The 20,418-nt window shown below is 40.8% G+C and overlaps 1 protein-coding gene across 2 annotated transcripts in view; it reads right to left on the bottom strand.

The window, feature by feature from the left end:
• amn1 (antagonist of mitotic exit network 1 homolog (S. cerevisiae)) overlaps positions 1-19,624 on the bottom strand; it is a 22,658-nt gene extending 3,034 nt beyond the window's left edge. Inside the window, exons 1-3 of one of the 2 annotated variants that reach the window (XM_085461299.1) lie at positions 19,436-19,624; positions 558-2,646; positions 1-479 (exon numbers count right to left, since the gene is read on the bottom strand). The exon at positions 1-479 is cut by the window's left edge and continues 1,460 nt beyond it. In XM_085461299.1, the coding sequence (XP_085317425.1) occupies positions 1-479; positions 558-2,600 (2,522 nt within the window). In that variant the 5' untranslated portion in view covers positions 2,601-2,646; positions 19,436-19,624. Of the gene's footprint in view, positions 2,647-19,435 lie in introns of both variants that reach the window. The other variant, XM_085461298.1, reaches the window with a different exon arrangement.
• Between the last annotated feature and the right edge of the window lie 794 nt (positions 19,625-20,418).

Raw genomic sequence — 20,418 nt, forward strand, 5'->3', positions numbered from 1 at the left:
GAACTACTTACGACCCTCTCTGCATCCATACTTTGTGGCATCTCATTTTCGCTTTGCTCATGGTAACGTTTGGCTTCTTCTGGAGGCATAACTTGGATTTTCAGGGACAAACATGGGTCACTGGCATCATCTGTCTGATTAGAGGAGGGAGTTTGAATGGAGGGGGGTTTGAGTGTGGTGGCTTCTTTTCCTTCATTTGAATCAATGGGTTCAAAATGTGTTGATGGCAAGATCTTGCTTGGCACTTTACTCATAATTGCAGGATCACTGTTGTTGATGTGCATCTGATCTTTCTGGCCATCACTCTCAAGCAATGAAGTGTGATGTTTCAGAGACAATGGGAAACCAAATTCTTTGTCTATTTCATCCAACTGCTCATTTAGATTTAACCATGATGATTTGTAAGGCAATTCTGAAAATACTTCATTGTCTTTGAGGACATGGTAGCTTTCCATTTGCTCCTCAAAATTGCCATCTACCTGCAACAGTACAACAGAGTTGGCTGTTAAATGTTTTTGGCAGAATTCTTTAACTTCTAAAACCTTGAGAAAGCCTACCTTGCATGAGTACATTTGCAGTGTTTCAAGTTTTCCCTCCCAAAACAGGTCTATAATTTTTTGTGCAGTGTGTAATTCTTTCAAATCGCTGAGCTCTTTCTGATTCTTTTCTGCATCTTTTATCAACTTCGTTAGTGCCAATAATGTCCATGGGGATGTTGGGAGTGCGGAAAGATCAGAAACGGGTGATGTTGAAAGTGTCTGGATCCCACTTTGGTCTTCAGGAGAATTTTGGCATACTGATTCTTGGGATGGAATTGAATTTTGAACATTAACATCCAGTTCAGGTTGTTTTCCTGTGTTTTGTGTCCCTGACTCTGAAGATGGCAGCGTTTTGTTAATTGCTGTGGTATCTAAAACAAAAGTTTCCTTAGGGTTGTTTAAAGAGTCTCCTGCTGTGGAATCAGAAGAAGCATGGTCATTGTGAAGCTGACCTTCCAGTGATGGCAGTGGTTGTACAACAGCAATAGCTTTGGTGCTGGCATTTCCAGGTGATGAGTGAATGGAGCTGTCATTTAACTGGACTGATGACAGCATCTCAAAACTGCTTGCTACTGATGATTGTGTCTTGCGGTCAACAGATTCCGGCAGCAGGGATGAACAAAGCAACAATTCAATTAAGCTACAGTTCTTTTTAGGATGAATTTCGTTACTTGGGCTTCTTTCATTTCCTGCAGCAGATTTGTGGAAACCGTTAGGTACACAGGTTTGCTGATGGGGTGTACTTACAGCGTGCTGTGTTCTTGACATTACATTTTGAGTGCTTTGAGGTAAAGACTGTCCAGAATGCCCGGGTAATAACTTGATGGAATTCAAGTTACTATAATTTTTAGGGGTAGCCGAAGTCCCAGGTTGAATATTAGATTGATTAGACGAGACCATTGTGGTCGTTCTGACATACTGCTGCTGTCTGTGATTTGCATAGCTGTACGGTGGAGGAGGACGACAACCATCAAACCCAGGAGTGCATGAATTATTTAAACCATCTGCACTTAATGAGTGCCTGATCACTTTCTGTTGTTTATAAGTTTTTATCTGACGCCCTCTCATTTCTGCAGAGTAATTAATATTTTCATACTTTTTATAAAAATTTGAGTTACTGTAGGTGGCAGTCTTGATCCCATTGTTGTTTCTTAATTGGTGCTGAGCCGAGTGTTGCTGAGTTTTGTGGCTGGTGCTGGAAAAGTAAGAATTCTGTGCACTTGATGGTGGATATGTTGCAATGTTACTGTTTCCTGAAGTCTGAGAGGTTCCCATATTGTAACTCTGTGAGTTGACAGGAGAGAATCCATGCCGAGTGCCGCTTTGTCTTTGAACCTGATTGTTCGAAACAAGGTACACAGTCTGTTCAGAGCCAGACATCATAGTGCTGGTACATAAACCACGTTCAGGTGGAAATGAGGTAGTTGGTGTAGTGTACGCTGAAATGGGTTTTGTCAAGTCTCCATTCACATTCTGTTGCATGCCCTGCTGAACACTGACATGCTGGATATTAGTCACAGTTCTATCCTGTGTTCCAATCATTTGTCTCTCATTAACAACCAGTGGCTCTTTCCAATGAGTGGACATGCCTTGCTGGGGATATGTAGTGTTTGAGTTCATCTGGTTAGGTGGACTCTGAGTTGATGAATTCTGATCACAGTCTTGCAGAGTGGGAATCTGAAATCCAGATGCTGGCAAAGATGGGTTTCCACTTTGCTTATTAGCTGATACATTTTGAATATAGTTAAATAACATACCAGAAAAATAACTATTTTTATTGCCTCCACCATTCTGCTGAGAAGAAACCTCCTGATAAGTTCCTGCAGAAGTCTGCAAATTTGACATTTGTCTGTTAGAATAAGCTCCATTGTGCAAAGGGAAATGTTCAGCGTGTGCATTTTGCACTCCTAGGTTTCTTGCTTGATAGTGAATGCTTTGTTTTGGAGTCCAAGATTGCAGATTTCTTGTTCCATCATGGGCATGATAAGGAGCAGCTTGCGAGGGCTGAGAGGCTTGTCTAATCTGCTGGTGTTGTCCATTCATCAATGTACAGGACTGCATCTTCTTCCTCCGTTAAGGTTTGTAGTGGGTTCAATTGGGAATGATCCTGAAAAAAGGATAAAAAAATAAATAAATAAAATAACAAGTTTCTAACCAATTATCAGCAATAGAAGCATTGACCAGAAGTACAATAAATAAACAGGATAGTTGTTTGTGCAAACATGGCTTTTTGCACAAACAAGTTTTCTTCCAACATTTAAAAAAAAAAAAAAAAAAAATTCTGGTAACCTGTCAGGCGAGTGGCTTTTATTAGTGGCATGTTGTGAAAGCTTATATTAAATAAGTAGTTATATATTGTGAGAGGTGACTCTCACAATAAATGAGCAGAAAGGTTATATATATATATATAATATATAATTGTTGTGACACGTGTTCGAAATGCAGAGAGGTGCGCTCGATTTGCCACACGGAGCAGCGCGAGAGTAAAGCACGAGGGAGGGGCTAATAATCGGCTCAGTCATTTTTAATGATCGTTGAAAGCCCAGATCGTAATCGTGATTAAAATTCGATTAAATGAGCAGCCCTAGGTGGTAGTCCCCATTTTTAAGGTGGAGTACACCCTTCAGTCCCCCAACTATTAGAGGTGGGAATCACCATACATCCCACGATACGATATTATCACAATACTTAACACACGATACGATATTAATGCAATTTTTAAAAATATTTTGCGATATTCAGATTCTGTACATAAAGGTAAACTTTATCAATATTCGTTTTATCTAATATCAAAGTCTCGCACTCAGTCTCGCTCTCATTTTCAGTCAGTTTTATTGTTGACAAACTGAACGGTTTGTATTACAGTCTAGTCCAACTTAACTGAATGCAACCATCTGGTACAATTATAGCTATTCTGAACTATGCAATTTATGAAAACTATGTAGCCCCTTCAGCAACTGAAGAATTTGAAAGTAAATTAAAACAAAATATAATTTTTACATTAAAACTTTTTTATTTAAACTTAAAATAAAACATGTCTTAAATTAAAATAAGTAAACTGTCATGTTTATTGCTGCCAAAAAAAGTTAAACACATTTGGACAGTTAAAGGAATGTCAGGATTCTTGCTCAGAAAAAGGATCAACATGCTCTGAAGTCAGAGCACAAAAACCTTTTTGTAACAAAATATCGGTTTCTGCTGTCCCTGTATCGATACATTATTAGCAAACAAAATATCACGATACTACACAGTATCGATTTTTTTCCCCCACCCCTACCAACTATGAGGGAGAAAGACACTCCTCAGCCTCTCCAGGAAGGTCTATACTATTGTACTGGAAAAGAGAGTTTGTACATTAGTGGAAACCCAAATATAGGAGGAATACAGTTTTCATTCTGGCTGCAGAATGCTGGACCAGTGCATTATCCTTGAGAATATTCAAGTGCACATGGGAGTTTGCCAGACCCGTCTACATGTAGACATTGAGAAGGACATAACCTAGTTTCTACACACTTCCAGCAAAGAATAAGGAAGCTGTAGCATATGGTTTAAAGCTGCAAATAATACACCAAATAATTTTTTTCCCTTAAAGTGGCAGTTTACATTTCTCCCTCTGCTGACCTACTGTATGCCATACATGCCAACCCTCCCGATTTTTCCGGGAGAATCCCAAATTTCAGTGTCCCTCCCAAAAATCTCCCGATTTTCCACCCAGACAACAAAATTGGGGAGAAAAAAAAAAAAAAAAAAAAAAAAAAAAAATCCCAGATTGGCCCAGCCAATTCCAGTTTCCAGCAATGGCTACTACTACTACTACTACTACTACTGCAGCTACTTAGTTTTAATATTACACTTGTTACTCTTTCTGGATCACAAAATAAACTTTTAACATATTTTCAGGCGAGTTCAGGCGAGCTGTGTAAACTTCAAATATCAGCGCCGGCGAGAACAGCAAACTCCCGGCACATAATTTTTAAAACCCCTGCGGTCTTTCGCTACTCAGGTTAAACATGATATATAAGTCACTTAGATAATGTAAAAATGTTATTGTTTGGCGTTTTTCAGTGTTTAATTTGTTCATGAGTAAATTGGTTTGGCTGAGATTAAAGTTATTAGATTAGATTAAATAAAACTTTATTAATCCCTCGGGAGGGTTTCCACACAGCTGAATAAACTTCAAACAGAAAACTGATTAAACAGAAGTGTGGGATGGTCGAAAATTTACGCCAGCATCCGGTTATATATTGTAGATAGCAAGGAACAGACAGCAGAGTTTCACTCCAATGAGAGAGCTAGTGACGTAAGGCTGAAGGCTTTCTGTCGGTATGTTGTAGCGACAGAAAAGGCTAACTTGGTTATCATTTTGCAGGAAAAAAAAAGAAAGAAAAAAAAAAAGACTGCTAAAAATAAAAACATAAAGAGGTTTTTGGACAAAGTTTGCATTCTCCATTGCCAAGCACCGGCACCGTTTCAAAAGTACCGGTTTGGCACAGGTATCGGATAAAACCTAAACGATACCCATCCATAGGTAAAAAGAGGAACTGTCAGAAAAGGACATAACAGGCAATGAACCAAGGTTGAGTTTGGGTGTGGTAAAAAAAAAAAAAAAAAAAAAAAAAGAAGAACTGTCTAAGAAAAGTGGGGTAAGAGTAAGACACGGAGGAAGTGGGACATAAAGTGGACTGGGTTAAAAGCACCACTGCACTTTACAGGAAGGGACAGAGTCGTCTCCTGTTGTGGCCAGTGCCATCCCCTATAACTCCTTTTCCATTAGTACTGTTGATAATAATAGATTGCTTGGTATACATTGGAGTTAGAGAGACTGCAGAGTTTGTGAATATTTGCAACATTATAATATGGTGTCTGTTAGGAGGTAAGAATACATATAGAAAAATAGTCTTGGATTATGAACAAAGGGCTGGGGTGCAGGGCAGAAGAACTGCCAACACCCACCCCCAGACAGGAAGCCACAGGTACAAGCCTGGAGGAGGGCAACCCCAGGATGAACAATAGAGAGAGCAGTGGAAGACTACGGAGGAGGGGTGCCAAAGGGCAAAGTTCATATAATGAAGGGCAAAGAGGTACAAATACTTTCCATTTCAGTACGATACTCATAAGGTTATTAGAGTTGCCAACAGTCCCATAAAAAACAGAATCGTCTCGTATTCAGAGAAAATATTACGCGTTTCGTATTGAGCTGAAAAGGAACAGTTTGTCCCGGACTTCAGCTACAATGGAAAAAGACACAAAGCTGGAGTTTACGCTGCACAGCTGCCTCTTCTTCTCTCATCATGAAACTGATCAATGGTCAGCTGATCGGCTTTTCTCTCTTGTTTGTTTATCGCCCCCTTTGCACCAGAAAGGAAACCAGCGGATGTCGTGCTAAACAACAGCAGCACCTTTAAGCTTGATCAGCTGTTGTTACGATTTATTTAATATTAATTTGACATGAATGAGTTGAAGGGAAGTTATGAACTGTTTCTGAGAGACAAATAACACCAGGATGCTTTTCTGTGTAGCTGACAGCTGGTAACTGTGCAGGGGCGGGTCTAGCAAAGTGTTGCCAGGGGGCCAGGTAGGGCATTAACAAGGAAAGGGGGGCACAAAGAAATACTTTTTTCTTATTCTCATTTAAAATGTCTAGCTTTTATTAAATAATTATCTGAATCTTACAACCAAAGTTTTCATCTGATGTAGCGTGTATAGAAATCATACATATACCAACAAGACGGCGTACATCACTGTCACCACAGCATCTGTTTTCATTCAAAGGCTTTATGGCTTTAATACCTGGTGGGCCGTTCTGCAGTCAAAACACCCGGGCCGATTTTTGTCCCAGTCCAGCCCTGGGCACGACACGCGGTGAATTAATCTGAGAATGTGCATTTAAAAAAAAAAAAAAAAATGCCGCTTCTTAATGACAGTATCTAACAACCCCAACTACAAGATTCAGTTTGTAATTGGCTAAAAATAAGTTTAACTGTCTTCAGAACATTGCAGAGACTTTACTGACTATATTTGGCTCAACGTATCTGTGTGAGCAGATTTTCTCTCACATGAAGACTGTCCTCAGGTAGCCGTCTGAATGCTGGACACTGAGACCTGTGTCTCTGAGTGGGAGACCAGAGATCACATTAACATATGTATCCCTGTTTTAACCAACATGCCATATTGCCTTATTTTTCTTATCATTGTTGTGAGGGGATCATAAATAGCATTTGCATTTTCTGTTGTACAGTCCATTTGCTGTCTTTTTTTTTTTGTTTGTTTCAAAATAGCTGATAACTATTCGCTGATAGCTGCCAACATCTGCAAACAAATTCTATAAAGTGGTTCTATATAGTGTGTAACTGTTAATATAGAGCGTTATTAAATTTATTGCTAATGCAATCATATGGCACATTGACTTCCGAGGACATTTTAGATGGCACACAAGGTTGCCTACCCCTGTACTAATGAAAAAGAGGCTTAACTGTTGCATGCTGGGGCAGCAGGTTGAACTGTACAATGTGGTAGCATAGCAACATATCAATTATAGAAATGGAAATCATCTTGTAACAACATGCATTTTTATGCTTTGAAAAAAAGATAAGAGTGTTTATTCATGTTTGGACATAATGTTCAATCCAAGGCTTTCGGGTATCCTTATATTCTTGGTTGTAGTTTTCCATCATGATGGTGAGGTGCTTTTTCCAGGTTTCTCAAGCTACAAATATGAAGAGTACCTTTTAAAATAAATATAAATTTATGTTAAGAAACCTTGAGTTTGTTTGATCCATATACAGCAGGGCCCTATTTCAGGAAGCCGGTTTAGTGCAAACTCTGAGTAAGTATACCCTGAGTTAACGAAAACTCTGGGTTTTCGGTTTCACAAAGTGAGTTTAGATTAATTCTGAGTGAGTTACTATGACGACACACTCCGTGAAGCTAACCTGCCCCCTAGCAGGTTTACTTCAACTAACCCTGACTGTCTCCGCCTCTTTGTCGGAAACCTGACTGTAGGAAGTGTCAGACATGGCGTGCCCCTCCCTTGAAGAGCCAGTAGATGTTGAAGCCCAAATTCTCCGCAGAGCTCTCCGCCGGGAGAGAGTGATTAGAGCGCGCTCGGACATTTTATCATTTCCTGATGATTTTCTGTGTGAACGTTACCGTTTTTCAGCACAATCTATAATTCATTTGAATAACATCCTCAGGCCTAATATTGCTCATGTGACACATCGTGGACATTCTCTCAGTTCTGTACATATTATTTGTATTGCACTTCGGTTTTTTGCAAACGGGAGCTTTCTGTATAATATTGGTGATGCTGAGCACGTTTCCAAGGCTACCATCTGTCGGGCAGTCAGGAATGTTACAGTTGCACTGAAACGTCTCCTGTACTCGTTTGTGGTGTTCCCCGGTCATAGACCCACAAGATTTATCAAAGAGGGATTCCACAAAATTGCAGGTATCAGGATGAACAAAACTTAATTCATGATGTGGTGATACTTGAACTACTTCTTAAATTTTACATTTATTTTCAGGGTTCCCAGGCGTGATTGGCTGTATAGATGGCACTCACATTCCAATCATTGCTTCTTCAGTAAATGAAGGAGACTATGTGAACAGGAAGTCTTTCCACAGCATTAATGTACAGGTGCATAGTTCCCTGTAGCATTTAAAACTAACAAATTATTTCATTATAGTAATGGATGCTAATTTGTGTTCTCTGCACTGTGAAGATCATATGTGATGCTGCCAACATTATCACAAATGTGGAAGCCAACTGCTCAGCCTCTGTGAGTGGTGGTGGTGGAGGACCCCCACCTGTTTTTCGGGCCTCCGCTTTTTTTTCTGTTGGCTATAACGGGTCACATTTGAGCATACAGAGTAAGCAAATATGTACTTGTAATGTGCTCAGATAATTTCAATAAGTGCTTACAGAAAGAAAATTAATGTAGCCTCTAACTGCAATTGATTGACATAGGACAAACAGACCAAGCACTATGGCTCATAATACAATTACACCTTACCTGTTTGGACTCTATTTTTATATTTCATTTTTACTTGCTGCCAGGAACGTTTGGGGCCTGTTGGGTTGCACCTGCGCTCACATCACATCACAAAATCAAATGTATAAAATAAAAAATAAAATAAAATATAATAAAATAACGTGTTAAATGGGTGGAAATCCCTAGATCAATGTTTAAATTAACACTCACGCATTGACTCTGTCGGCTATGTTTTGCCATGCATGCTCCCTTTCTTTTGCAGCTGTGGCTGTGTTACTTTTTTTCCGCGGAATTTGCATGTTATCGGCATATGCTGCCATCAGAATTTCGGCCTCAAGCGCTGTAAAATACATTGACCGCGCCTTCTTTCCCTCCGTCTCCATGGTGACTCACTTCATCTGTGCTCCACTAATCAGGGCTTTATGTATCCTCGTGCGTGCACTTAACTTGGGGTTAAAGCAACTCCGCGTTGACTGAACTAATTGTTATCAGCCTTTCTGAAACCGAATATTCCGAGTTGGACAGTTCGGGGTTACTCAACCCTGAGTATTGTTTTTCACTTTGAGTTTTCTAAACTGGCTTCCTGAAATAGGGCCCAGATGTCTGGGACTAGATTGATTAAAAATAGTAAAGAAAAGGTTTTATTTCACTTTATTTAAGGAAGGTTTTCCTTTTTCAACCTCAATGTGTGAACACTGCTGGTCTTTTGTCACTTCAAACAAAAAAGGATCTTTAAATTATTACAGAGGGCTAATTGTACCAATACATTAATTATCATTTGTAACTTTAAGATTTTCATTCATTTTTAAAATAGCAAATGGATTGGTTTTTATGTAGCTCGTTTCTAATCCATGTGATACAACATGCCCCATTCAGCTATGATCGATAACTGCAGATATCAGCTGGATCCATCGGAGACCAATTTGGGGTTTGTAGCTTGCTCAAGGATTGTTGGCATGCAGACTGAAACCATGTCCACACTAATGCGTTTTCATATGAAAACGCATCTTTTTCTCTCTCCGTTTTGGCCTTCTGTCCACACTGAGACGGCGTTTTCGTTCAAGGAAAGTGCAGCGTTTTGAAAACGCTCTACAAAGTGGATACATTTGAAAACTGTAACGAGATTTTCTACATAATACAATATAATCAAGTGTGCCTTATATTTTGTATGTTCATATATTTCAACATAACCAAGCTTATTGTTAAAGAGAACATGATGCATTCCTTACTTCAATGTGTGATGTCAGATAAAGCATGATATACTTCTGTATTGTTATATTTCAGTATGTGAGTGGGTGTGAGGTCAGATAAGCACTGAGTTAACGTCTAACCTCTCCCCGACTGCTTACAGAAGAGGAAGTACTATGTAACTTACTTTCTCCTATAAATAAAGCAACCAAGCCTGCACTCTGTGTGTGTGTCTTCTCAGAGACATTCACCCGTGCGCACGTTTCTAAAACTCTCTGAGTCGGTCTGCAGTGTCTTATTTCTCTTATTTGTGTTTGAACAAATGTCTACCCCTGACAAAAACGCAGTTTTCACGTCGCAGTAGGGCTGCACGATTTTGCATAAAATGAGAATCACGATTTTTTGGCTTAGAATTGAGATCACGATTCTCTCACGATTTTCTTTTCCAGTATAAATATTTATTGCACTTATTAACTGCACATCAACTTCGTAACAGTTGAGACTGAACATAAAAACAATAAATAAACATAAAAACAACAAATGTCTCACGTTTTGTTGTTGCCGCAAAATGTTGTACTGCTTGAAATTCCGTCTCCACCGTTACTCGACACTGCGTGTATAGAGCAGGTAGTGCAACAATAGAAAAATAGTTGCGGGACGGCACTGTGTAGCGTTTGTCTAGGGTGTTGATCATTTTCCTAAATCCCTCGTTTTGCACAGTGTTGATGGGAGCCAGGTGATAAGTAATAGCCTCTGTAATTTCTTTGTGCCTGCGGGAGGTCGACGTGTATAGGGAAGCGCTGTGTAAGGTTCCCGTTATTGATGTTTGGGTGGTTGACCGGGACGGATTTTCTCCTGTCACTTTCTCGTCATCCCTGACGTGCTCTCCGTTGTTTTTTCCCCTGCTAATTTTAGCATCACACGGCACAGCTTCTGTATCACGTGGTATAAGGCTCCGCCCTTGTCATTTGTTGAACAGGAAGAGTGAGCGCTTGTTTTCAAGCAGAGTACGTCCCGGATCAAAATGCGGTACAATCGTCGTTGTTTTTTTTTTGTTTGTTTTTTTGGTTTTTTTAAATCGTTGTCATTTGGAAATGAGATCGCACATAAGTATGAATCGAGATTTTCTAACGATTAATCGTGCAGCCCTGCGTCGCAGTGTGGACAGCGGACCCGGAGCCTTTTCGAAAACGATGACACAATTTAGTCATGTGATGCAGTCATGTGACCAATTAAACTAAGATAGCGGAGGGCATTATAGCGCAGTTGTTTTGTTTGCTCTCAATTTTGACAGCCCTATTAAAAATTAATATCAGTTTGTACATGCTCCAGATAGCTTCTCTTCAAATTCTTTCATTCTCACTCGCTTTTGCAACTTTGTACGTTACTCGCAGCAACAAGTCCACCTCATTGTTAGTCCGTTTAAAAAACTCTCTGCTTTTCCTCAACATTTTTCCGCGACGTTTCAAAGAGCCAGAAAGTAAATAAATGGTAGACAGAAATTAGGTAGTTGGAATAGTCTTGCATTTCACGCATGTGCAGTACTGCAACGTAAGCATTTTCGGCTGTTTCAATGTGGACGCACAACTCTGTGAAAACGACTGAAAACAGTGTGGACGTGGAGCGTTTTCAGACAAAAACGCCTCCTGGCTGCATTTTAACATAGCTATTGTTGTTTCAGCAAGTTTTAGAACTAAAGAATCTCAAAAGAAGTCCAGTTGTCTTCTTTTTTTTCTCCCCCTCAAGCTCTTGCAACAATCTTTGACTCACCATCAGCTGTTAGAACTGCAGAAGCCTTTATATTAAGAGGTAAAACATTTTCAAGAACCTCAAAAGAAGTCCAGGAGCCTTCAACTCAAGCACTTACAACTACCATGACTTGGATGACTGAGAGCATACATTGGTTGCTAAACAAAACAACTGCTGCACACATTTTATGTCACAGTATTTTTGCTCCTTCTGTCAGACAACATTTGGAGGTCCTTAACTCTGTGAAGTGGAACAAAACTATGAGAATTAAAACAACTGATAACCAGAGTTTTTGAATCAGGAGTCCTTCAACACAGTACATCACCCACTCACACTGAAGTGCCAAGACACTGATAACACAGAGATGTGTGTTCCCAGGAGACGGAGCGAAACAGGTCCCACAACAACCTGCTACATTTCCCAGTGGCCCTAAAACCATTGGAACAAAGACAAAGCTAGATGTCGTCAACATTTATTAAAAGAATGGGTGCAAATTAACACCCATACTTTTACAATTATTTACTAGTAAAATAATACTAGGCACTGGCTTACATTCTCAAAGGATCCCCCCTTACCACCAGTTTTTAATGATACCATCCTCATGAACTAGCAAAGGTACAGAGGATTGACCAGAACCACACATATACACTAACAAACTGTTCATGATACACGTGGAAGAGAAATCTTCACTTGGACAACATGGGTTCACTGATTCAGGTCACTATGCAAATAAAAAGCAAATTGAATAGTTTTTACTGCTCTTAGGTTTAATGATGCTTTTGTTCCATACATTGTGTCTCATGGTGCTCTCAGAATAGATGCATATTAGGAGTGTGTTGAATATTTTAGGAGTAGATACACTTTGCATATCCAAGTTGACCTACATCAGTTTTTTGCATTCAAAGTATAATCTAATCTAATATAATATAATAATATCCTTGACCCATTTTATTTGTGTGAATAATATTACAATTTACTAATCTTTAATTAGTTAGTGTGTTTATTTCAAAAAGGTATGTATACAGCTCAGTTATACTGCAAGATCATAATTTCATATCTTAAGGTAAAGGTTATTAAAACACAGGAAGATCACACGCATAATACCAATACACTTTTCATTTTAGGTCAAATAGCCGCCTCATATTTAATTAATGTTGAACTTATCTCACAACTAAGAGTCTTTTGAACACAAGTATGTTAAGGTTTGAGTACTTCAACCAGTTTCTGACCAGTGTGCACATAAATAAACACAGAATTCTTTGTGATCCATCCTACATCCTGTACTGGGCACTGGCACCATTAGGAAGAAGGCATAGAGTGTGGCAGTACAAACTAAATGGGTTAAAGAAGGCTTTTGTCCCTCTACCCAACAGAATCAAAGAGAGCCTAAAATAAGCTGACACAGATTTATAGAACTGAAGTCAGATTTCCCAGTGAGAACAATAAAGTATCAATCAAGATCCTTAATATTATAAAAACACAAGCACACATAGGCACCTTAAAAAATCTGTATGCATAAAGTAGGATTTGAGGTTCTGAACATGCTTCCTTAAGAGGTAAATAGCCGATTCTAAACAGGCTGTTATTCAACAGACCAGGGGTCCGTTCTTCGTACCTCGCTAAGTAAGTTAGCTGGATTTGATTGTTGACGATTTCGCGTGATCCTGGATCGTTCGGTTCTCCGAAGCTCATCCGGGACTTGCTGTCATAGCAACAGATCCGTAAGCGTAAACCTGCTCGGGAGCAGGCTTACTTTATGTAAACAAGATTAGATCGCGGCCACTCAGGTATGTCCGCTTCATTTATACGAAAGCAACAGCAATATTTTACCACTGTTTTACCATAAATAAATATTATCAATGTAACTAAAGATAATGCAGTATTTGATCCTTTTATTGATTCCATACAGATACATACAGGTCATTTCCTAAAAAAAGGGAAATGTACTATTAATCATTCTATTTCATGTATTTGATTATTTCAGATGTAATTCATATTTTAGAGTAGTAATAGTAAATTACTTCGTGTAATCAAGATGAGAGACCACGGCTATAAAAGCGAAGGTGGATTTGGGAAGTCTGTCGCAGCCATGTCCTGTCCGTATACGCGAGCCACCCATTGCGGAAGGTGCAAGATTGATGAGGGGAGTTTTCAGAACTCAGCGTATATTGCGGGATAGACAGGATCCTTTAGCTCAGCGCGACAGTGTGCTCATAGAGAGATATCAATTTTCCAGTGAGGGTATTATTTACTTAACCAACTTGTTGACGAGGGGGTGCAGGACCACCACCTGTCTTTTTTTGCTCTGCCCTTTTCTTGGTTGCTGTTATAAACAAACAGATTATTTCAGGGTCTCTTTTCAAGAGACTAAAAAGTAGGGCTGCCACAAACGATTATTTTGATAGTCGACTAGTCACCGATTATTTATGCGATTAGTCGACTAATCAGATCATCATCCACTGGACGTAAAACTACAGCTTATTGCACCAGCAGCATCTGCTCTTATATAACTATCATTAGCTTACAGCTTTAAGCTTTTAAGGTGCTAACTAAAAATAAAGACAAGATGATAGTTTATTCAATTTTAATGAAATTTGCAGATTGTTTCGGTAAAGTTTAATAAACTCCTTGCTATCTAAAATATAACAGGACACCGGAGTATATTCTCCAGCATCTCACACTTCTGATAATCAGCTGTCTGCTTGACGTTTATTCAGCTGTGTAAAAACTATAACTTTAATCTCAGCCAAACCGATTTACTCAGGAACAAATAAAATACTAAAAAAAAAAGCCAAACAATAACATTTTTAATTTATCTAAGTGACTCATATATATTTAACCTGAGTCGCGAAAGACGGCGGTGGGTTTGAAAACAATTTGCCGGGAGTCCGGTGTTCTCACGGCGCTAGTGACCTAGCCCCCGGCTAGCTATCGAGCTAGTGGGTAACAGACGTCTCCGAAAATGTCGGAGCGCTTTTGAAAATATGTGGTGTCTTGATAAACTGAGCAGATATTTGAGGTTTACACAGCTACATTCTCGCCTGAAAATATGTTAAACGTTTATTTTGTGACCCAGAAAGAATAATAAGAGTAATATTAAAACTAACTAGCTACCGCCATTGTTGGAAACTAAGCTGGGCCGCGCTATGAATTCTGGGACACAGCTGCTTCTTCTTCTTCGGGGTTTAACGGCAGCTGGCATCCTTGTACATGCTGTGCTGCCATCTTCTGTTTCAGTCCGTTATTACACTCTTAAATCCTGCTATTATTCCTGCGTCTTTTGCGATCTTACAAAGCTTCAAACGACACGTCGACTATTAAATCAGTCGTCGACGATTTTGATAGTCGACGTAATCGTGACTAGTCGACAAATCGTGGCAGCCCTACTAAAAAGCAATATAAGTGATAAATATTACCATTCTGTGTAACCACACCAGCCCAGGACCTCCACATCCAGCAGGTTCCCCTCCAAGATCGTCTGAGACCAGCCACCCAGACAGCTGCTGGAACAATTGGTTTGCACAACCAAACAATTTCTGCACAAACTGTCAGAAACCGTCTCAGGGACGCTCAACTGCATGCCCGTCGTCCTCATCGGGGTCTTGACCTGACTCCACCTCGTCGCCGTAACAGACTTGTGTGGGCAAATGCTCACATTCGATGGCGTCTGGCACGTTGGAGAGGTGTGCGCTCCACGGATGAATCATGGTTCACATTGTTCAGGGCAGATGGCAGCTGAGAATGTCCCAGTTCTTGCATGGCCAGCATACTCACCGGACATGTCACCCATTGAGCATGTTCGGGATGTGCTTGACCGGCGTATACGACAGCGTGTACCAGTTCCCACGAATATCCAACAACCTCGCACAGCCATTGAAGTGGAGTGGACCAACATTCCACAGGCCACAATTGACAATCTGATAGACTCCATGCGACGATGTGTTGCACTGCATGAGGCAAATGGTGGTCACACCAGATACTGACCGGTTCTGGGTCCCCAGACCCCCAATTAGGGCTGCCACGATTAGTCGACTAGTCACGATTACGTCGACTATCAAAATTGTCGACGACTAATTTAATAGTCGACGTGTCGTTTGAAGCTTTGTAAGATCCCAAAAGACGCAGGAATAAGTAGTAGTATTTAAGAGTGTAATAACGGACTGAAACAGAAAATGGCAGCACTGCATGTTCAAGGATGCCAGCTGCCGTTAAACTCCGAAGAAGAAGAAGCAGTGTCCCAGAATTCATAGCGCGGCCCTGCTCAATTTTCAACAATGGCGGCAGCTGGTTAGTTTTAATATTACTCTTATTATTCTTTCTGGGTCACAAAATAAACGTTTAACATATTTTCAGGCGAGAATGTAACTGTGTAAGCCTCAAATATCTGCTCAGTTTATCAAGACACCACATATTTTCAAAAGCGCTCCGACGTTTTCGGAGACGTCTGTTACCCACTAGCTCGATAGCTAGCAGGGGGCAAGGCTCACTAGAGCCGGTGACAGCACATACCTTAAACTTAAAGCTGTAAGCTAATGGTAGTTATATAAGAGCAGATGCTGCTGGTGCAATAAGCTGTACGTTTTACATCCAATTGATGCACGATCTGATAAGTCGACTAATCGCAAAAATAATCGGTGACTAGTCGACTATCAAAATAATCGTTTGTGGCAGCCCTACCCCCAATAGCGCAAAAAACTGCACATTCCAGGGTGGCCTTTTGTTATGGGCAGTCTGAGGTACACCTGTGCACTACTCATGATGTCAGATCAGCATCCTGATGTGGCACACCTGTGAGGTGGGATGGATTATCTCAATATAGCAGATGTGCCCACTACCACACATTTGGACTGATTTGTGACCACTGTTTGGGAGGGATGGTTATATTGTGTATCTGGAATGAATTTTAGGTCTCTACGTCCATCCCATGGGGAATGGGAGCAGTAACAAAGGTGTTGCGTTTATATTTTTGTTGAGTGTAATAAATTTACCCTACCGCCTACTGGTGTTGGCCAGAGGGGCCGATGGCGCGATATGGCAGCCTCGCTTCTGTCAGTCTGCCCCAGGGCAGCTGTGGCTACAACCGTAGCTGCTTCCACCAGTGTGTGAATGTGAGAGTGAATGAATAGTGGCATTGTAAAGCGCTTTGGGTGCCTTGAAAAGCACTATATAAATCCAATCCATTATTATTATTATTATTATTATTATTATTATTATTATTATTATTATTATTATTATTATTATTAAATTACTTACGAGTTTAATTTGTCAGCAACTTTCTGCCAGCCCTCTCTCCTTGCTTTTGCAGCCTTTGCAGTGTTCCCTTGCGTTTTAATTAAACTGAAACTCCTGAAATCCCTCAATCAAGAGTTCTTGCTCTGCTGCCGAAAAATACCGAGCGCGCTCCTTCGACATTTTCGCCGACCAATCAAAGGGTTGCCGATCAAGGTTTCTACTATCGATGCGTAGCCCCTGTTAAGCCACCCAGTGATCTCACATTACTTCATCCAGCTATACTAATCGTCAACAACAGGTGTGTTCGGAGAACCGGAATAGCGAGCTCAAAGTTATCCAAGATCAAATCATCGCGCTGTGTCATTTGATCTTGGATGTAGTAAGCGAGGTACGAAGAACGGACCCCTGGAAAAAGAGTATTGTTGGTAGTGATCATGTCAAGGCTACAGAACACTCAAGCCTTCCCACTCCACACAACATCACCATATACAAGTTGCCTTTATATTTTGACGGTACCTGGAGTATCGGCTAGTGATGTGCGGATCGATACTGAAATATCGATTCCTCCGATACCAATCATTTATGTTCTAGAATCGATTCTCACATTAAAATATCGATATTTTAGTAATTTAGGGTAAATTTGTCGTTTACCATTAACAGGAACACAGTGGAAAGAAACTATTTCATTCGGTTGTCTACAATTGGAAGGAACTACTTCCTCGTCCACCTTTCATAGTCATGTGCGAAATATGGCTGTATAAATGTGGCAGGCCCTTGGCTTGCGCACTCACAGTGGCTGAGCGTAATTGGAGTCATGTGCGGACGTATTTTACATCCACAAACAGCCGAGACATGGTTTGAGATACATGTGGCAAGAAAGTGAGGTGTTGTGGCAACACCACAAATTTGTCAAACACCTCAGAGTAAATCATATCTCAGAATATGACGAGCGTATGTTAAGGCGAACTGAAGAGGAGGAGTGGACAGGGACAGGTGCTGCTAGGGCGAGACAGACGTCTCTCACGGAGTCCTTTAGTGCTGCAGGCAGGCAAGGTGTTCAAATAGCTCACGACTTCAGGTTTTTTATTTCTGTATGATGAATTCTGCATTATTAAGTGATAAGAACAAGTAATCTGATGTCCTGTAATCATTATGAAACTATAATTTGAGATACAATAAATAAAATACGTTTTTGTACAAGGCATCGTATCGGATCAGTATCGCCGATACCACCCTCAATATTACTTGGTATCAGATCGGAAAGGAAATCAGTGGTATCGCACATCACTAGTATCGGCCTGTGTTTACTTGGTATCAGGTCAATACAGAAAAAATAATTATGGCAAAGCACAGCAAACCTCATCATCAAATGTTCTTGCTCTGTGGTGACTGGTTATCTGAAGAGGTTAGAAAATAATGCATTTTTAGCAGTTAATATCCTGAGAAAGGTAGCTGGGGTTAACTTGTGCAAACACGAATTTTATTTTTAATGTAATCTTACGAACAACATTTATTTCCCTCCACAGAGCAATAGTGAATGATCAGGGGTTTGCCATCAGTGATCAGAGAGTGGCTCGGAGACCATAAAACATCATTTTCAGACATTGACTGGCTGCCAGAGTCCACACTTCGGGATGTGCTGGAGATGTTAGAGCTGGTCCGACACTCCCCTTATGCTGGGCTTACACTGTGCGATTTTTGGCCCATTTTGAGCCGATTTTTGAGTCGTGCGACCGTTTTGGCGATCGGCCCGATTTTGGCCTTCATCGTCCGTCGTGCATCGTGTAGTATACGTGGGGTAACGAGAAGCGATTAACACCTCACGACCAGCTCCCGATCACCAATCGCTTGGAGACCGTCGTGAGGGTGTCACCGCAGTTTCTCACACTGCGAACGCGCAAACACAAATGTCAGCGAAAAAGACTGCGCAGCACAGCGGTGCAGCGTGTGATCTGGACACAAGCGATGGAGGCACAACTTGTAGAACTATGGCAAGCTCATCCGAGCCTTTTCGTTGTGGCTTCACATAATTATCACAACAACCGTGAAAATAGTTGGATTTACATTGCTGCTCAATCCCAGCTGCCTGATCAGTGTTTTTCCATTAGCAATTTAGCAAAGTTGATGGTGGTGGTGCGCGTGTCTGTGTGGGTGAAAGACAGAGAGGGAGAGCGAGCGACAGAAATTCTGTTATAACCTTCCTTTTATGGACGCACAGTGTGAGCACTCAGGTCGCATCCGAGCATAGTATAGTGCGAGACCCTGCATCGTGACCTACCAACTTCTAACCCCTGCGAGTCAATCGTGCAGTTTGAGCAGAAGCTGAATAACGCGACTGAAAAAAAGAAAAAAAAAAAATCGCACAGTGTAAGCCCAGCATTAGCGAAACGTTAACGCGACGCTGGATGCAGTATATTCAGACAGTCAGCCGACTTTACATTTTAGGTACATAACGCTGCTGAATGTAGCCCTCCAGCTAAACTGGCGGCTCTCCCGACGCTTAAAAAGGTTGTGCCTTTATTTTCAATGCAAGGCTTACATTTGTGCTTTACTCTTTCTTAAAATCGTAAAACTCAGTAACATCCGGTTTTAACGCTGATCAGTAACGTCGGATGTTAATATTAAAATTTAATGTAGTCTATTATGCTCATCCACAGCTTCACTCATGTGTGCAGGCAGCGTACACTACACAACATCTGTACTGTACTTGAGTATTTGAGCAACTGAGAAACTTACTTTTTCACGAATTCTGGCTGAGCCGCAGCGGTTTCAAATAGTCCGCATCCTCTTGGATAAAACAGCTTCTCTTTGTGGAAGTGGCGTGATTTCATCCATATCACATCCGGGTTTAATAAGGGAAAGTTTTAGTCCTTCTCCTGGGGTTGGTTAAACGCCATGGAGATTCAACTCTTTCACCTCGCGCTAACGCCCTCTGCTTATGAGTGTCGGCGGGTCGGAGACGTCATCGAAGGAGGCGGACCCCGACGAACACGTGTGGCTTCACAAAACAGGACCACGACTCATCTTCGCCCAGAGGAAGTACGAATGTTCGAGTTCCCAGTCGGAATTTGAATCTTTCCCACTCGGAAAGTCGATGCAGTCCCAGCAACAGTGCTGTGCCAAAATTAAGATTTTGGAGCCCATACCAAATACAGGGCCAGTATTATACCCGTACCCATACTTTTAACCTATAAAGGCAGTTTATGTAGGGGAGAGCATGATTGTAGTGATTTATGATATATTTAGTGATTTTCCACAATAATTAGTTAATACAACTAAACGCACCTTTCAGTTTTTCATGCATTTTGAAACTGTTTTTTTTTTCTGGAAACCTTAAACGTAAACGTGTCTAAGGGACCGAGCTCTAATTCTCCAGAGAATCTCATTCTTCGAAGCACCACCCAGAGCTTGTGACCAAAGGGACAAAGCAAATCAATTCAAGAGCTTCTGGGTTAGCTCTTCCTTCACATCAGACTGGTACAGTGTCCACATCACTGCAGAAACTACACAAATCTGTCAGTCACCTGCACTCTCCCCTTACGCACACGTACAACGACTAACAAGAGCTAAACACACACTGCAGCCACTTGTAGCACACAGATTTGCCTCATGCTCTCCTCAGGGAGAAACAAACAGTTGCTACATCTTGATGCATGCTCAATCATCCAGGTAAAGAAATCCCAAAAAGTTGATTCTGTTCATCTGGACGTAACGTTTTT

This window comes from Copadichromis virginalis, linkage group LG7, assembly GCF_057382275.1.
Source record: "Copadichromis virginalis isolate Kocher_CV1m ecotype Utaka linkage group LG7, C_Virginalis_male_GT1.1, whole genome shotgun sequence".
Taxonomy (NCBI): Eukaryota; Metazoa; Chordata; class Actinopteri; order Cichliformes; family Cichlidae; genus Copadichromis; species Copadichromis virginalis.